At 43.0% G+C, this 20,403-nt stretch overlaps 1 protein-coding gene across 3 annotated transcripts in view; it reads right to left on the reverse strand.

Annotated features, from left to right (window-relative positions):
* Positions 1 to 20,403, reverse strand: part of txlng (taxilin gamma) — an 84,683-nt gene that overhangs the window by 3,431 nt on the left and 60,849 nt on the right. For all 3 annotated transcript variants that reach the window (XM_030414289.1, XM_030414286.1, XM_030414288.1), the window contains exons 6-10: positions 19,519 to 19,713; positions 14,900 to 15,019; positions 14,696 to 14,770; positions 14,466 to 14,558; positions 14,252 to 14,347 (exon numbers count right to left, since the gene is read on the reverse strand). In XM_030414289.1, coding sequence (XP_030270149.1) covers positions 14,252 to 14,347; positions 14,466 to 14,558; positions 14,696 to 14,770; positions 14,900 to 15,019; positions 19,519 to 19,713 — 579 coding nt within the window. The remainder of the gene's footprint in view (positions 1 to 14,251; positions 14,348 to 14,465; positions 14,559 to 14,695; positions 14,771 to 14,899; positions 15,020 to 19,518; positions 19,714 to 20,403) is intronic.

Genomic DNA, 20,403 nt, shown 5'->3' on the forward strand with positions numbered 1-20,403 from the left:
GATGGAATATTTTTAGTATCATTTCAGCTTGTTTTATCGTACAGTTTTACTGATGTTATTGTTTCATTTAGTTGATAGAAAGCAGTGGCGGTAAATGTAGTCACTCACTCGGTTTCCGGACCCCGTGAGGAGAGGCGGGCTTAAGGAAAGCTGCAAGATAGAGCTGGTAAATACGGTTCCTTTTAAGGATTTGAGTCATTATGAGCCACTCACTAAATTGAACCGGATTGTGCGAGTCACTTTAGTCAGTATTGCCTAATGACCGTGGAAACTCAGTCCCAGCCCATTGTCTCTTAACCACTAACGTAGTAAAAAAAACACAATGCAATAAAACATTATATACATGATTGGAAAAATAAAAGAGATACTAAAGTAAAATAAAATAAAACAAATAAATAATAGAGAACTGAGGTAGGAACGGTTTAAATGGATAAAGTTCCCAGATAGAGATAATAGCCTACTTACAATATACTACTTAATATTTTTGTTTATATTTATATATGAATTATCTTATTTTGCACCAATCCATTGACCTAACTTCATTTTATTATGCTACATCTATACACCAAACCTACAGTAAACTAGGCTACCTGCAGAACATAGTGTATGTTATTTCAGATTCTCAAATAACATACACAATATTCTGCAGGTAGCCTACAACAGAAGCCATTCTTCCACTTCTGAAATTCAGAAACTTGCGAGCCCTGATGCCGGATACACAGCCGACTCGTAGCTTGCGAGCTCCGATGCTGAAAACACAGCCGACTCGTAGCTTGCGAGCCCCGATGCCGGAAACGCAGCCGATTCGTAGTTTGTGAGCCGCGATGCAGGAAACACAGCAGACTCGTAGCTTGCAAGTCGCGATGCCGGAAACGCCAGCGAGCCGCAATGCCGGTGGCTTGCAAGCTAGTGCTACGATGAGTCGGCTATGTTTCCGGCATTGAGGCTCGCAGGCTAGCCCGCAAGCCGATGAGGGAAACACTCGTAGCTAGCATCTCGTAGCTAGTAGCTCATAGCAAGCTTGTAGCAAGCTCGTAGCAAGCCCGGGGCTAGTGGGCTACATGCTTGCTATGTATACGGCTCCGCGCAACGCTATTTATCATTTTAGATTTAATTATAGTAGGACTCAAGTGATTCGAGTTAATGATACTAGAGATTCGTGACTCACGGGTTATTCTAATGAACCGGGTTAAAGATCCGGATGAGTCATGATTCATACACCTCTACTGCAAGAGAAGTTCCTGTACTCATTTTGATGTGTTTTACACAGAATAAATCCCCCTGGTTAGCAAGGCAGAAAACTGTCCTCGTCTCATTCTCCATCATCCACAAACACAACGCAGAGCCCGTAACTAACCATGTCCTGACTCAGATACTGAGGTGAGATTTTACCAGTGTTGGGAATAACGGCATTAGAATAAATGGCGTTACTAACGGCGTTACTTTTTTCAGTAACGGGTAATCTAACTAATTATTATTTCCATCGTTACAACGCCGTTACCGTTACCGACTATTAAATGTGGCGCGTTACAAACTGAAGCTGATCATTGAAGCTGTTGTCATCCGACTCGGCTCTCAGCCACTGGAGCTGCAGAGCTGTTTTTTTTTTCCTCTGGTGAGGGAGGAGGGAGGGGCGAGACAACCGCGTAAGTGATGATGATTGGCTCTTTAACGTTGAGTGAGAGTTCTTAAGCCAATCAGTGGCAATGTTCGGTTTACACACAAGCCACACACGCACACAACAGCCTCACACACACAAACTAGCAGAGGTGAACTGCAGCAATGGCGAGTCCGGAGGCAAAGTTAACGTTTTCAAAGTGGAATTACAGACATTACTTTAATCTCCTTTGTCCACGTCCGTTGTAAGCAACTCTGATCCAGTGAAGCATCTCTCAGTGGCACATGCTTCTACAAAACTAACACTGGCCAAAAACTCTGTTGCTGACGCTGTTGATGATGATAGCAGGCCAGGTGTGGCTAACGTGAGCTCCGCTAACAGCTTCACAAAAACTTGTAACACAGATTGAACTGAATGCAATGATAGACAGGTATGTTGTTGAGAACTTGCTCCCGTTATCAACAGTTGAATCAGACTCCTTCAGAGCACTCATTGGCAAAATATCGGGGAGAGCAGGTGCCATTCCACCATGCAGAAATACATTTTCTGAATATATATGTAGATGCCGAGTACGCTAAAATGACTGCCGAGCTCAAAAGGGGTAAGAAATAAAAGTAAAGCAATAGTTACTTTTCCTTGTAACTAATTACTTTTATAGTTGAGTAATTCCATTTCTAACTCGATTACTTTTTGGGAGAAGTAACTAGTAACTATAACTAATTACTTTTTAAAAGTAACGTGCCCAACACTGGATTTTAGGCAGCATTTAACTCTCAGAAATAAAATGGAAAGAGCCCAGCATATATGGGACTTTTGAGGCTGATACAGATTTAAGAATAACTAGAACTGCAAGCAGTTAAGAACGGGGGCCAAGCCCCCCCGTGCAACTCGGTCCCCACGCACCGCAGAGCCCACGGAAGTTGGCCCCAAAGGATGACGGGCTCGGGGCAAAAGTGAGGACACAGGCAAACATCTGAGCCGTGGTATTCGCTGTAATGGGAAGTGCACTGGAAGTGCAAAAGGCTTAATTTGTGCCGATTTTGATTTGTTGTAATAAGGCACGCCCACATTGACCAGTCATGACCACCTTCAAGATATGATCTCAGGATTGGCCCTACATCATACCGACCAAATTTCTTAAAAATCGGTGAAGCCATTCAAAAGATAAAAACTTCCCATCTTTTTAGCGCCCCCTAGTGGCCAAAATTCGCCAAATTCTGCTCATCCCTTCCCAGTGTCATGGCAACCAAGGAACTCAAATTTGGTGTTAATAGCATTTAGTTTGACCGGGATATCAAACAGTTTACATTTTTATAGCTAGCTACAGAAATTTGTTCGTTAATAATTTGCGCATTATTTGGCCGAGCAAAATTCTTTTGATAATTTTAGATCAGGTCCAGCTGAAGAGTGTACGTGCCAAGTTTCATGCAGATCGGACAAAATCCCAAGGAGGAGTTCGAAAAAGTAGGTTTTGCATATGTGGCGATTTAGCGTACGAAATGTGCAGCAGAAGTGGGCGTGTCCTATGTCAGAAAACCCATCTCTATGCAGGAAACATATGGATATAAGGTTTGTGAATGTGTTATTCAAAATGTGGAAGTTACAGGCAAAAATGCAATTACATCCATTATAGCGCCACCTACTGGAGTATATGTGCAATTTTCTGTATGGAAGAACTATGTCCTATTCCATCTGTACCATATAAATTTCAAAGCTCTCAGCATAATAGTTTGGCTGAAATTAATGTTTGTTGTTTATCTTATAATAAGCCACGCCCACATTGACCAGTCATGACCACCTTCAAGATATGGCCTCAGGATTGGCCCTACAACATACCGACCAAATTTCGTAAAAATCGGTGTAGCTGTTCAAGAGATATAAACTTCCCATATTTTTAGTGCCCCCTAGTGTCCAAAATTCGCCAAATTCGGCTCATCCCTTCCCAGTGTTATAGCAACCAAGGATCTCAAATTTGGTGTTAACAGCATTTAGTTTGACCGAGATATCAAAGAGTTTACATTTTTATAGCTAGCTACAGAAATATGTTCGTGAATAATTTCCAAATGTTTTGACTGAGCAAAGTTCTTTTGATAACTTAAGATCAGATCCAGCTGAAGAGTGTACGTGCCAAGTTTCACGCAGATCGGACAAAATCCCAAGGAGGAGTTCGAAAAAGTAGGTTTTCAAGTTTTTGCGATTTTGCGAAAAAAACTTTCTAACCGGAAGTGGGCGTGGCCAATCGCAAAGTGATTCAGCTTCATTCAGGGAATCTGGGGATACAAGGGTGTTGAATGTATGACATACGGTTTGGGAGTTATAGGCAAAAACGTGTTGGCTTAGGTTATAGCGCCCCCTGCAGGCGGATATATGTAGTTTTTTGTGTCCGAGATATTCGCAGGAGTCTGATCCAACCCTCCAAATTGCACCGGCCTCCCTAGCACGGTTTAGCCTGCAGCACCACTTTTAGCCGGAGAAAAATAAAAATAAAAATCTTTACAATTACAATAGGGTTCCTAGCACCACTGGTCCTAGGAAATGCAAGCATACGCGTTCCCTCGGCCCCTCGGGCTTGGCCCCCTAAGAATCCCAATTGCCGATATAGCAGCTGATATACTGAATGTTTGAGCTTAAAAGAAAATAGACCTTTTTCTATGTGAATTATTCACCAATTTTGAAAAATGTAGAATTCATGTTACATTTAACAGATACTGAGTGTATAAAATATTGATCTGAAAATCGACTATCAACTATGATGTTAAATAATAAATAATAGCAATATTTCCCCCTGAAGGACAGTGGAGTGGAAAAAGTAGGAAAAAATGCCATTGAATTAATAAGGTAACGTACAAGTAAATGTAAACTGAAGTCAAGTAAAGTACTTAAGTGTACTTGAATTTCAATCGTGGAGATTCAAGATGGCAGCATCCTGTCCAGCTGCAGCTACACTGGCTCATGATAGTTCATGATAGTTTAAAAAGTTTATATCAGAATCTGCCTCCTAGGATGACAAAAACCAACAAAAGTCTCTACAGATTGATATACGATCGCCATCTCTTGCTGGAATTTCCATCATCCAGTGGCTTTGGCTGCATAGACACAACTACTCGGGAGTGTTTACATAGCCTTGGTGTGCTGCGCCGACAAGACCCGGTTGCTATGAATGCTCCTAGCATCACAAGCAGACAGAGGAGCAAGCGGAGGCGGTGTAACCGAAGGTGGAAGCGCAGCTGTCGAGCGGGACTAACAGCAAACCTAAAGGCAAATCCGTGGATTCCCTCCATCCTACTTTCCAACGTCCGATCCTTGGAGAACAAACTGGACTACCGGAGGCTGGACTTTACATCAAAACAGGAGGTGAGAGACTGCTCTGCCATAAAACATGGCTCAAACCATCCGTCCCAGATGATGAAGTTAACATAGAGGGGCTAACAACATTCCAGTCTGATGGGACCAGTTCTCTCAGCGGTAATTCCGGGGCTGCGGTGACCTTTCTATCTACCCTGGGAATTCACTGTAATCATCTTCACAGCAGTGTACATTCCCCCCAGAGCTAACACAAGAGAAGTTCTGAATGTTCTGTACCACTACATCAGTGAGCTGCAATCTACACATCCAGAGGGAGTTTTCATTGTGGCAGGGGACTTTAATCAAGCCAAGATGAAAACTGTGTTTCCTAACTTCCATCAGTATATGGATTTTGCAACCAGGGGGAAGAGCACACTGGACCTGGCTTACAGTAACATCAAAAAGGCATTCAGAGCTTCAACCCACCCCCATCTTGGATCCCCAGACCATCTCTCTGTGATGCTAATTCCTGCATACAAGCCCCTGCTGATCAGGAAAAAACCCACAGTGAAGCAGGCGAGAGTTTGGCCTGCAGGAGCCATGGAAGCATTACAGGTCTGCTTGAGTGATCTGACTGGGACATGTTCAAGGCAGCTGCTACTGACAATCATTACACGCGGGTGGAGGAGTATGCCGAGTCTGTGTCTGCATACATTCAAAAGTGCATAGAGGATGTTAATGTGATGAAAAACATCACCACACGGGCCAATGAGAAACCCTGGATAAACAGTGATTTACGTGCAATGCTGAAAGCACGAATTGTCGCTTTTAAATCTGGTGACATGGTGGCACTTAGAACAGCTAGAGCCAACCTGAACTGTGCTATGAGAACTGCAAAGCGTGCTCATGCTCACAAAGTACAGGACTTCTTCCATGACCCAGTCTAACACTAGACAAATGTGGCAGGGAAATCGGTTCTTCGCCAGGATGAGCAGCCACTCAGCCTGGACACAGCTGATGTGAGGAGAACCCTGAGGAAAGTGAACACTTGGAAAGCACTGGGCTCTGACGACATACCAGGATGGGTGCTCAAGGAATGTGCTGACCAGCTGACAGGGGTTCTCCCGGACACCTTCAACACCTCACTGATCCAGGCTGTGGTACGATCATGCCTCAAGACTGCCACAATTATACCGGTTCCCTAAAAAACCCATAATCTCTTCCCTCAATGACTACCACCCCATAGCACCTGTTGGCCCTCATGCCACATTGCTCAAACAAAGAGAAGGCCTCTAGGGAAAATCAAAAGCCCAACTACGAGGGCCTTATCGACATGTGGAGTTGAAGAACAAAGGAACTGAACCAAAGCTCAAAAGGTGTGAAGAACTGTAACTCAAGGTATGAAATACCCCTAAAACTTTCACCTGGTCCTTATTGGCTGCAGGCCAGGAAACTCCGCCAGGATGACCATGACCTCACTCCAAGTTTGAAGGTCAAGAGACCTCACTGCACGTTGCATTCCCAGGGTAACGTGATGCTGTGGAGAGACTCCATTTGCATCCAGTAGTTACCGTAAGGGTGTACTTGAGTTTTTCACTTCGCTTTGCCTAGGCTTTAGTTCTTTCCTCGCTGGACGAGACAGAGACCGTTTTTGTTTTACTTTAGTTTTTGTTGGAATATTCTATATTATTGTTTTGGATCCATAGAGGAACACTGCACAACCCAGTGGTTCCTCACTGCCTGCAGAAGGAAGAAATAATCTCCAGAAGGAGACGGAACCACCGAGGTCCGGTCCTTCCATCAGGTCAGCAACGCTGTGTGATGGCAGCCTGTCGTCAGCTAGTAGGACGCAATAGCTGACACCGCACTCGCATCCAAAATGAGTTGGAGCTATGAGTCAGACGGGACGAGCAACCCATGTAAGAGGCTACTGTTTGGGCAGAAACAGATATTATATAGCATGCTTTTGTTGTGCTTATGTTTTGTTGTGAAGAGACTGCAGAGTCCTACTTATGGTTGACTGTACTGTTTGCTAACTGTGTTATTATGCTCGCTAGGAGCTCATTCATGCCGTTTAGCCGCCGTGTGTGATCACAGTACGTCGTGTTCCGGCTCACTCAGTGGACAATAAACGAACCTTGATTCGCTTGCTGGCCACTGGTTGAGGGAGAGATGACCGCTGCGTACCACATGGTCATTGTGGTATTCTTTGTTGTCTGCTAAGTGCTCACTTAGCTTCTTTCCCTTTTACTAACTCACAAACACACACACACACACACACACACACACACACATAATGTTATGAGCGATCAGTTGGAAATTCATAGTTAATAACCCTGCTATAATCAAGACACGTGATATATTCCCTCTTATTGACACTTTTAGGCGGGCTCCTCTTAGTAGCACGACTACCCTTTTCGGAAACCGTGGGTATTATCCCTCCAAATTCACTTTACATGTAATCAAACTACACGTGGAGCCAAAAACGACGTAATCATCATCTTTGTTCAAACTCCGCACGCACGTGTAGTGATGGCCTTAAGTCGAAACATTCACTGCCGCCATTTTTGAATTTCAGGTATATGATTCAGTTGAATCAGAATCATCACCTCGGAATCCTTGTTCTCGCGTGACTTCGCCAAGTCACGTTTGGCGCTTCCTGTAGTCTCTTGGACGAGATTTTCCAAGTCACATCCACTAGTTTGTAGTCTAGTGAACGTGACTTCCCAAGCCACGTTCAGCCATCTTTGTACTTTTTTCCAAATGACTCCCTGCTCCTTTTCAACTTCAAGGTCAATATTGTTTTTTCGCTAATGACAAAACAAAGAATTATCTATGCATTTATATGGAACTAAGCTTTAGGAGCGGGGCTTGTCTTGTTTGGTGTCATTATTTTCAGCACAACCTCACATGTGACTACAGTTATTTTTTTCATTTTGACATACTGTATTAACACAATGGACCTAAAATCACAAAAAAAACCATAAAATCCAAGCAGGAAAAAGTTAGTTATTTTACTGTGAAAGCCACAAATACGTTTAACGAATCACTTTTATTACTTATAATGCAACTATAAATTGGTGTTTGCTCAACTTGTGCACAAGTTTTTGAAATTTACAAAGTCACATGTAACTATATACACATTTAAATGCAGGCAATGCCTCAACTCAGGTCTCCCTCAGCTCCTTTCAGATCAATGAAGAGCTGCACTGCCTACTCCACATTTAGCAGTCTCCTCATTGTTTTGATTCATTAAACAAAGACAACTCCTATACACACTACACCAAACACTACATAACACACTAACTATACACTCCAAACACACTAAATGTCACAAATCTCTCAACTCTCAAAACTCGCTATCTTTATCGCTGTCTTTATCACTGTCGCTGTCACTCTTTCGCTGCCGTCCCTCCCACAACTTCCCCCTGTTCCTCAGCAACCAAATCATGTGATTTGCCATACAATTTTGTGATTGGTTGGTGTGGTGCCTTTTTCCACCAAAAGGAAAGGAGGTGTCACAGGTTTTTTTGCTTGCAAACACTTCCTGCTTGCGGACACTTTCGTGAGAAAAGCCAGTTTTTATCGTCACGCACAGCAAACGTGACGGTAATGTTAGAGAAAAAAAACGTGGCGTACATTATTTATCGTGAGTCCAGTTTTACTTGGCCGATCAACAAAATTTAAAAACTGGTATACAGTTTGAAGGCTGCTCCAACACTAAAGTTGGAACCGAGACTCACTGAGGCTCCATGTCGCTGCTACCTCATCTTAAATTGGTCACGTGATTTTGACACGCAGAAGTGTCAATCGACCTCAGACGGTTGCTTTGTCGACATCATTAGTGTCTTCCTCTGGCTTCATGAATTTGCGGTCCATCCTGACACTACGGTGCGCGTTGCCAGTATGGAAAACCCAGATTCAACAGCACAGCCAAGGCCAAGGCCTGTCCCCACCGTATTTCTGATTGGCTAGAAAACCTATCCTTACTGTGATTGAGTGAAAGCTGCGCCTCTGTTAGATCCAGAGAACTGTATGTTAGATCTCTGGGCAAACCCTTTTTTTTTTTTTTTTTCTCAGTCACGCCGGTGTGCCATGTGTAACTGGCTCATGGACTTCCTCACTGACAGACCCCAGTCCATGCGGATGGGCAACAACACCTCCAGTGTCACTGCCATCTACAAAAGTTCTCCGACGACTCTGCTATCGTCAGCCTCATCAGGGACGGGGACGACAGAGCCTACAGAGAACTTATTAAGGACTTTGTGGACTGCTGCCGGCGGAACCACCTTGAGCTCAACGCCGGGAAGACCAAAGAGCTGGTGGTGGATTTTCGCAGGCACAAACAACTCTGCACACAGGTGAACATCCTGGGAACGGATACTGAGATGGTGACATCTTACAAGTACCTGGGAGTTCACATGAACAATAAACTGGACTGGACTGATCACACTGCAGCAACATATAAGAAAGGTCAGAGCAGACTGTATCTGCTGAGGAAGCTCAGGTCCTTTGGGGTGCAGGGGGCACTCCTGACTTCTTTCTATGACTCTGTGGTGGCATCAGCCATTTTCTATGGAGTAGTCTGCTGGAGCAGCAGCATCTCTGCAGCAGACAGGAGACTTGAAAAACTTATCAAGAAGGTCAGCTCCACCCTGGGATGCCCTCTTAACTCAGTGCAGGTGGTGGGAGAGAGCAGGATGACGGACAAGCTGTCATCGCTGCTGATGCAGGAGTCCCACCCCCTGCAGGTCACTCTCACAGCACTGGGCAGCTCCTTCAGCAACAGACTGATACACCCCAAGTGTGTGAAGGAGAGGTATCGCAGGTCCTTCCTTCCTGCTGCTGTCAGACTATACAACCAGCACTGCTCCATATAGAACTCACCCTGTACTCTGCACTGTGCAATAACTCTGTACAAACTAATTTAATCACCCGTATTCATTATACATATTTAAAATCTGTATATAAAAATTGCTGTCCATTCTTGCACTATATCATGTAAATATGTATATACGTCGATTCGATTCCATTTTCTTTACTTTTAAATTTAAGTGTTATTATATATTGTCTATTTTGCTATTGCTCTTGTTCTTGTAATATTCTGCTTCTGCGACAAACACATTTCCCCGTCTCTGAAGGATTTCTGATTTGATCTGATCTGGTCATCTCCCTGAGCACTGGCTCTCCTCAAGGCTCGACTTGAGTCTGCTGCTGTACACCCTTATGACCCACGACTGCTGTGCCAGATCCACTACTTACCACATTATGAAGTTTGTGGATGACACGACAGTAGTGGGCCCACACGTGATAACAACGAAACGGCCCACAGAGAAGAGGTGAAACATCTGGTGGACCGGTGCAAAACCAACAACCTGACCCTGAACGTTGACAAAACTAAGGAGATCACCCTGGGGGTGCGTAGTACAGACACTCTGACCTGGTCCCATCACACCAGAGCTCTGGTAAAGAGTCCAGCAGCACATGCAGTTTCTGCGTCTGATGAAGAGAACACACCTCCCTCCTCCAATTTTTACCACTTTCTACAGAGGCACTATAGAAAGCATACTGACCAGCTGCATCTCTGTCCAGTCAGGAGCCTGCAGTGCCTCTGACTGGAAGTCCCTGCAGAAGGTGGTGAGGACAGCGGGGAAAATCATCAGGAGCTCTCTTCCTCACATCCAGGACATTGCCAAAAAACGCTGCCTGACCAGGGCTCACAACATCAGGAGTGAACCTCTTGCCCCCACCATGGACTGTTCTTGCTGCTGGACTCTGGAAAGAGGCTCCAAAGCCTTCGCAGCAGAACAGCCAGGTTCCACAACAGCTTCTTCCCTCTTGCCAAAAGACTGTTGAACACGAAATAACAATTCCCTCCTCCATCCATTTTATGTTTTGTGCAATATATTTAATCATACTATTCATGTCTGCACTTTTAATTATTCATTATTCAAGTCATTACATTCCACAACTGCTCTCTACTAAACCCTTTATGATGGCTTAATGCTTAAGATTAATGCTGCAGCTTTGCTCTAATTCTGAACCATTATTCCAATGAATTTACCTCCAATCAGAAAAGCTTTTGTTCTTTATCAATGCATTTCATCTTAACAATATTTCACCATTAAGGTTTAGCATTAACAACTATAATAATTTTGTTTTTTACGGAGAGTAAAAGATGGGGATGTTATTTATTTCCTTTCCATCATTGCCTCTCACAAATTAGGTAATTAACACTCAGCAGACTCAAAACTCCAGCACACTGTCTTCTGCTGAGCTACACAAAGATGCTCTGATGCTTACATTTTTGAATCTGCTATGTTGTAAAATAACAATCTCTAGCTGGGCACAACCTCGCTCACATGGCAAACGGATGTGATAAGTGCGTAATAATAATGGGGGTTGTAAAGTATGGGTATGTAGCTCATATACTTTCCAGCACTGAATCTAACCACCTAGCTCTCAAGTGAAAATACAACATTAAGTAAACACTCACAGGGTTCCCGCTACATGTAATTGACTGTGGCGCGCCGCCACGTCAAAATAAAAGCCGCCACACCTTAAAAATTCAGGCATAAATAAATCCAGTGTTAGAGAAAGTAAATATTTTACCGTCGTCTTCCACCGCAGTCTTTGACGTTAACTAGCATGTTGGATATTTAGCTTGATAATTAGCTAGAGGATTAAAATGGTCACTAAGAGCAGCGCTATAAATTGATACCGACGCCCGAAGGAAAATTGGGTGGACGCAATTTTTTAAAGTGAAAGTAAGACAGCGTGCGGAATGGGAGTTTAGGGAGGGTGCAAGAACGCATGAATGAGCTCATATGAAATATAAACGCTTATTATTTGTGTCGCTAATAATGACTGAACCAAAACCTGTGTTCCAACCTCTGTAACTCTGTGTCAGTATGTCCTAGAATCACACTTACACTTCTAACAAAACTTGAGGGTGTTACCTTTCCAATGGTACCAAGCACATCCCTGAGTCTCAAACTATGTGGGAGCTGTCATGCTTTTAATTTCGGTATGTCGTTTTGGAAAAAGAACCTTAAAGTCCGTGTAAAGCAAATTCAGCCATTTTCTTCCAAACACATTAAAAAGGTCATAAGTGTATTTCCTTAAAACATGTAAAAGCCATTCAACCATTTAGAATTTAATTTTGGAGCTAGGCTCACAAACTGTTTCACGATTTCTGTGTTCAGGATTTAATGGGCGGGTCAGTAATCACGTTACGTAACGCGGCCATGATGATTTGCATAAACCCCGCCCTGCTGCAGAAGTGGTATAAATACATTTAGCGCATTAGCTTCAGAGGTTTTTCCGCTTGCTCTCCAGTCTTGGATAGCATCTCTTAGAATAGTTTGCAGCTAGCTAACCAGTCAGCCAGTCAGCTAAACAGTCATGTCTCCTCCACATCACTCGTGCATCTTTCCTGGATGCCACAGTGTGCAGGGTAACAGCGCCGTTAGCTTATTTAAGTTTGACAACGCAAGGAAATGGTTGATCGATTTTGATAAAAGGAGCTCCTGTGGACAGTTAAAAATCACCACCAACACCTGTCTCCACTAAAGTGTCCACTTTACCCCCGATAGTTACAGCAACTGTCACAAGGTAAAGTCTGGATATCTGAAGAGTCTGTTGACGCTGGTCAGTGTGGCCAAACTGACCCTCTCAGTCCCCGGCTTGAATCCTCCTCCCGTCCCGCCGACAGCGCAGGCTCTCATCTCCGCCACCAGACATTATGTGCCCGCCTGCTACCATCCTGCCGACAACAGGTGCTCTCATCCCCGCCACCGGCCAGACTTTAGATTCTCTGCCGGGCCGGCCCTTGATCAAGCATTTGTGTGTGTGTGTTTTTGTAATGACTGTATTTCCAGCTACAAAAGGCGCATCTCTCTCTTCCCTCCATGTTGTTTGTGCCGCTGCATGGTTTTTCACGTGAGTGAGTGTCCTTGTGCAGAAAACGTGACTTCTCACGCACATGACGTCACTCCCCAAGATGCAAGAAGAAAGCAAAAATATATATTTTTACTAAGGAAAATGACAAAAATAATAGTAACGCACAGTGATTTGAATAAATCTGATGAGTGGTTTGGAAATATTACTGCGTTAGATTACTCGTCACTGAAAAAAGTGGTCAGATTAGAGTAACGCGTTACCGGCATCACTGATTGTGTAGTGTAAGTGCAACATGGAGCTTGGGAACGTCCGTTATAATAGCCCACGTATTAAAAAACTGTCGGGTTTAAATCGGGCTCGGGCTTATAATTACAGTTAATGTGTCGGCCCGGGTTGGGCCGGCTTGGACACAACGTGCATGGGCAATTAAATGCATTTTGCTGAAGGTGCAAATCCTCAAAGTGATTTTACATTGTGCATCCTGTCATGCCCATGTAATGTTAGCAAATGTTATTGCATTTAATCATGACATGATTTGGCCTCATTCCCTGAGTGGAGTCCATCTGACAGCACAATGATAATCCACAGGTAATATTTTATGTGCACCAATATAGCTATGAAAAGGAATTATATGTAGACTGGGGTGTTTACGTTTGTGTGTAATGTAAAACATGGACTGTAAGGAACGAGGCTGAGCACTATCAGTGTCTGACTCAGAGTCAGTTTCTGGCTCTGATGGTTCAAACAGGTAGAGCTGGGTCCCTCCGATGACGCTGTTAGCTTCCATTGTTACTGTAGGTTACGTCCTTGTACAGTACACGGAGGAGGCTCCCATCTTGCGTGTGGGCGTGGCTACAGCACCTCTAACTGACGTTTCTACCCAGCGTTTCACAGCAGAGAGAAGTGCTTGTTTTTCCATGACTTTGAGACCTAATTGTATATTCTTGGCAATTTTTTTAATCTTTCAAATTTGGCTCAGTGGTCAATGACACATGTTTCTGTGGTACACAAATTTATTTCTGCTTTACACGGACTTTAAAATGGGGGCGTTCACTAAGAGGTTAAAAAGAGAAAATGTTGGGGTCATTGTTTATTAACTTTCCAGGGTGTGCTTCACTCATAAACCAGTTAAGAACTTACCACATAGACACTGCTTCACTTTGCTCCATCCATACTACTGTCTAATCAGCTGTGACGCACTCTGCAACATTCTGCTAGCCTTGCTGTGTCGCAGATTGTTGTTAACAGTGGAGTCGGAGTGAGCTCTGTACGCGATGACACCATTTTAAATTATTTCAGCCATGGTTTTCTGCACTATATGGCTAATAAAATAAGTTTTTTCATATCAGCACTTATCAGAAAACATACACACAATTACTTCTATGTCTGTAATGGGCCCACTTAAGGGCCCTACCGACCGATAAAAACGTGGATCATAAACTTTACCTCCTCAGCCATCTGCAGCAGGGCCTGGTTGTTATTCTCCCATTTGGTCCTCCACTGTGTTGTTTCCTTCTCCAGCTTCTTGATCTTCTTGGTCATCTAGAGGAAGATCCAGACAGTTAGTAGGGAAATCAGTCAGACACAACCAGAAGAAACTAGGAAACAGGAAGTCAGTCTGTCATTGACAAATGACAGGTGAGGTGTATCTTGCCCTCACCTTCTCCATCTCTTGTCTGAAAGTGGTGAACACCTCATTGCTTTTAGCAAGAGTGCTCTGAAACTCCTCGAACTTGTCCATGTACAGAGAAAGCTGAGAGAGATAAGAGTAGCAACAAGTTATTTTCTAAGGTAAATAAAAGGCTTCTACAGTCAATTTCCTGTAAAGAGCCAGTGTTTATGTCTGCAGTGTTTGTGAGCTATCCAAAAAGAAACTCTGTGTGTTCTTACCTGTTGTTTGAGTTGCGTTTCCTGTTCCTTCATCAGCTCACACTTCCGCCTGGACTCTGTGGCGTCCTTCAGCAGCTGATATATCACAGTACAGTCAGTTCTACAGCTCTCACAGGTACAGCACACACTTCATCTGCTGGCTATTTACCTCTGAGAACTAGAAGAGACCACAAGAAAAAGAGCAGGCACAGAAGATGTACTCACAAAGTCTCTCTCTCTCTGCTGCTTCTCCTCCACTTCTTTCATCATCTCAGTAATTCTCTGCAATTTGGCATCCATCAGTTGCTGCTGCAGCTCCTTGTGCTTGAACACTTTGTCTATGTGCTGCGGGGAAGGTACAGCAGAGATTCATTGTGCTGCAAGCAACTATGACAAATTCCAGATAAAGATAAACTAGAAAGGAAAATATGCAAGATTTCATCAATAAAATGTCTAGAAACAACTTAACCTGCTATAAATTTTGGTTTGTTGTGTACTTAACAAAAATGTTTCCAACAATGATCAAATCAGAGAAATCTGTAATTCTATCAAAAGGTGTCATTGTGTTTAATTTGGTCATCTGCTGCACTAACGGGTAAACCCAAGATGATACACCAGAGTGTGAGGTAGGAGGTCGCTGACTGTGACTAAACATATCATACTAAATAACATTACCTTGTCCGTCAGAAAGATGCTCAAGAGATATGGTGGTCATTTAACAATGAGGACAAGAACTCACAAAATCACATGAAAAGTGCTGCAATTTTCCTCTCATTTGTGTTTTACCTACAGCAACAATGTGTGATCTGATGCCCTTATTTTTTTCCCTCAGCCTTCAAACAGGTGAATATTGTTTAGCTTACTACCAAGGAATTTCTTAAATAATTGTTAATCACACAACATGGCTGAAGTCGCTGAGATATGGTGTTTAACCCTCTGGGGTCTGGGGTATAATTGGCCGTTTTTGACTATTTTTGATTCTACCATTATATTTCACCTTAAAAACAATTTACCTTGCCTTGTTTGGTGTCATTATTTTCACCACAACCTCACATGTGTGACTGTACAGTTATTTTTTCATTATGACATACTGTATTAACACAATGGACCTAAAATCACAAAAAAACATAAAATCCGAGTAGGAAAAAGTTAGTTTTTTTACTGTGAAAACCACAAATATGCTCAAAGAACCATCTTTATTACTTACTAGTGCAGTGCCCGTAAGAAAAGTGTATTCCTATAAAAAAGTGGGAGGTTAAGGAGCTTTTTCATGGATGGCCAAATGAGGCTGTGTTTGAAGGTGGGGCGTCAGGGATATTTAGGTTTGTTGTGAAATCCGATATTCCAGGGTATAATTGGCTGTTTTTGACTATTTTTGATTTTGCCATTGTATTTCATCTTAAAAGCTATTTACTTGGTGTCATTATTTTCAGCACAACCTCACATGTGTGACTGTACAGTTATTTTTTTTATTTTGACATACTGTATTAGGGCTGCACGATTCTGGAAAAAATGTGAATCACGATTTTTTTGCTTAGAATTGAGATCACGATTCTCTGGCACGATTTTTTTCACAAAATGTTTATTGCACTGATGAACTTGAACAAAACAAAAACAAAAAACATAGTAGTATGGCAGAGGCTACTACTACTATGCCTCTGCCAAAGCAATGTTTTTTTTGTTTTGTTCAAGTTCTATCATTGGATGAAAAATGATTTTTACAAGAGTAAAAAAAAAAAAATTGTCTCCAGGATGAGAGGGCATCCTTTAATACCTCATGTTGTGCAGTGTTTATTGGGGCCGTATCCTTGGCTAGGTGATATGTGATAGCTGCTGTGATCGGCTTTCTAAAACGGAGGCATAATACTCCTCCTTTTCCAAAAGCCGCCTCTGAGGTAGGCGTAAACATGTGACGTGACGTGAAACCCGAAGTTGGGCTGTGAACAGCTGACAACGAATTTGTCTTAAAAATAAGAGCTTTACATTGCACCCCATTGGAGTTTAGAACTGGGTTCTTAGCGGGGGGGCTTTTAATTTGAAAGTAGCGACCGTTCCTAGATTGTGGCTACAACAACAAGCTAACACAACCATACAGCTAGAGATCCAGGAGACGCTAGCATCTCCCGGATCTCAGCGGCTGTCCAGTTGCTCATCTAGCAGGCGAGGCGGAAATAAGTGGACCCTCCGAGGCGGCAAATCGGCGGACCTAGCCGCCAAAATGACGGGCAGATTGGCGGCTTGCTGCCCTGTCTAAAAACGGCTTCTCACTCACTCCTTCCAAACACTCAACTGCAGGCGGGCTTCCTCCACTGAATCACGTGTTGTAAAGACGCTTTACCACAGGTTGAGGGAGGAGGCAGCGGCAGTGCTGCGTTTGGGGGCGCTTTAAAAAATCCGGGAGGAAAATAGGAGCATTTGTTTGTGATTCAGCTCGAGATATAAAATGCTTCAGAATCGCCGTGTGTAGAAATGAGATCACGTGTATGTGTGAATCGAGATCGCGATTTCTTAACGATTTTTTGTGCAGCCCTATACTGTATTAACACAATGGACTTAAAATCACAAAAAAAACATGAAATCCGAGTAGAAAAAGTTAGATTTTTTTACTGTGAAAACCACAAATATGTTTAACAAACCAATTTTTTTTTTAACTTATAACAGAAATATAAATTGTTGTTTATCTAAATGTGTGCATACATTTAAAAAAAATTACAAAGTTATATATAACTATTTACATTTAAATGCAGGCAATATTCAGGTCTGCCTGTGCTCCTTCCAGCTGAATAAAGAGCTGCACTGCCTGCTCCACATTCAGCATCTCCTCATTATTCTGACTCATTAAACAAAAAAACGACTCCACTACTCACTAAACACACTACACCAAACACTACATAACACACTAACTACACACTCCAAACACGCTAAATGTCACAAATCTCTCAACTCTCACACACAACGACCGTCGTTGCATGTCAATCATCCGCCTAGGTCCCTCCCACAACTTCCTGTTCCTCAACAACCAAACTTGCTGCTTGGACACTTTCGTGACAAAAGGCCGTTTTTACCGTTTCTTCCTGCACCAGACACAAAGCAAACGTGACGGCAATGTTTGCGGAAAAAGCATGGCCGACATTATTTACCCTAGGTCCAGTTTTGGACGTGCCGATGCTTCTGGTCCGTCGCTTCGGGAGGTGGGCCGTGTAGCTAGCGGCTAAAGGTGTTTCTTAAGGTGGGGGGTCGCGGTGGGTTCTGCAGTGATTGGCTCTGGTGCGCGCGTGGCCACGGTGTGCAGTGATTGGCTCTGGTGCGCACGTGACTGTAGTGGCTCCGGTGGACAATGCTCGTGGAATTTGTAAAGCATTTATGAAATAATTTATTAACGGTATCATTGCAGTCCAAACAAATCCGACGACTCCACTACACACTAAACACACTACATAACACACTAACTATGCACTCCAAACACGCTAAATGTTACAAATCTCCCAACTCTCAAGACTCACGATCTCTGTCGCTGCCTCTGTGACTGGCACTGCTGCTTTCACTTTTCCGCCCTGTCCCTTCCAAATCTTCCCCCCCGCCCTCAGCAACCAAATCACGTGGTTTGCCATGAAATTTTGTGATTGGCTGGTGTGGTGCCTTTTTCCACCAATAGGAAAGTGTTTTTTTGCTAGCACTTCCTGCTTGCGGACACGTTCGTGAGGAAAGCCCGATCTCTTTACCGTCTCTTCCTGCACCAAAAGCGCAGCAAACGTGACAGCAAAAGTGTGGCGTACATAATACATTGTAAATCCGGTTTTACTTGGCCTATCAACACGATTTAAAAACTGGCATATAGTTTGAAGGTTGCTCTAACATATAGAGTCAGAACAGAGACTCACAGAGGCTCCGTCTCGCTGCTATGTCATCTTAAATTAGTCACGTGATTTTGACGCGCCGGCGCGTCAATCGACCTCAGAGGGTTAAATGAGCCAGGGAGGAAGCACACTTGGAATTTTTCTGTTAAATGATTGGATGCGTCACTTGTTACATTCTCTGTTATCAGGAGACATAACAGGCTTTATGAGTCCATCAAGCATTTTATCTAATTATTTATTTATTCCTATCAATGACATGTCTATTGCTGATACATATTGCCATCATTACCCCTACATCACATCAAGACAGAATTTGTAAGGTTTACGGATATGGTGGTTCTGTAATTTGAACCTGAACCAGTGCTGTCAACCGTTTAATCTGCTCATGTGTCAGTTTCAGCATTACAGACAGACTCTCCGTATTGACCTTTAACAATAAGAGTCCAGATATACCAGAGTTTATGATTATCAAGGGGAACTTAAATTCACTTAAAGTAACTTTAACTGACTGTCCTGTTGGAGAAAGTCATAGTCATCAGTCCTCTACAGTCATCTTCACGGATTCTCTCAAAGACAGAAGAACTTCACTATAAATGAAAAAAGCTTTTGTTATGGTATTTTTATTTGATTTTTAAAAACTAGCTTTGAGCTTGCTTTTGTGGTGTATTGAACAGACCACCTTTATTTTTTAAAATTAATCTGCTTTAAATCTGCTTTGCTTTAAAATCATCAGTGAATTTCACAATTACCAGAATTTAGAATACTTAGAATACGATACAAAAGAGTTCGCCTGAGCCAGAAAACATGCAAGTGCGCACACATGAGCAAGACGGGGCTACCACCTGGTTACCTTATCTTTCCTTTAAATATTTTTAAACACCACTGAAACGAATTAAAGTTTGCTGACACATATGCATTTGGTGTGGTGGCCAGGACAGGCTAAGGTTAACTCAACAAGCCAATTAAGTTACTTCTGGGCAGCCCTACCTCCTCTCGGAGCTCGTACTGCTCAATGAGCTTTTTGAGCTTCTCGGCCAGCTCCATGTTCTCCTGCCTCAGCTTGGTGTTGTGGGAGCTATGCTGTTCCATCTGCACCTCAATGTCGCTCAAGGTCATCTGGAAGTGGAGCATGGCCTCCTTCCGCTGCTCTTCATACTCCCTGGACCGCTGGGCATTTTCCTCCTAGGTGACACAAGTGGGAATGACAGGAGATCAACAAAGAGTTTAAAAGAGGACAGGGGAGGAGAGGGACTCCTTCGTAGTGACAACAAATGACATAATATAAGCAGCGAAGCACTGAACCTTGGAGAGCACAACTGTCAACATTAAAAAGTTGACAAACTGGGGGAAAGTTTAGAACCAAATGAATGACATTCCTGACACGTTAAACCAGGGCTATTCAATTACAAATTCAGTTGGGCCAAATTTTAAAATCAAGAAATGTAGCCAGGCCAGACATGTTAGGTGCCCAGTAAGCAGCTGGTAATGACAAATTTCAAACCGATACAGTTTAATGTCATGAAAAAAATGCTTTTTTTAAATTCATAGTCTCCCTTTTAAATTCAGTAACATGACAAAGCGTATCAAAAATTGATCACATACACATCCCACATTACCTCGCTGACTTTCTCAGTGGGAAATGTAACATTCTTTGTTCTGACCAAGAGCAGTAATTTTAGGCTCATAAGATGTCAGTGTAATTCGAAGACATTGGTGAAGAGTGCTGTCAGCCAGGTAGGAGCGGGTGCTGCTTTTTATTGAGTTCATGTGTGAAAAGCTTGATTCACATGTGTATGTTGGTCCTTACATACTGATCATGTGGAAGGCTACTTTCTGAACGTTGGGAAACTGGTGCCTGTTGACATCACTCCA

The sequence above is a fragment of the Sparus aurata genome, chromosome 4 (assembly GCF_900880675.1).
Source record: "Sparus aurata chromosome 4, fSpaAur1.1, whole genome shotgun sequence".
Lineage (NCBI taxonomy): Eukaryota > Metazoa > Chordata > Actinopteri > Spariformes > Sparidae > Sparus > Sparus aurata.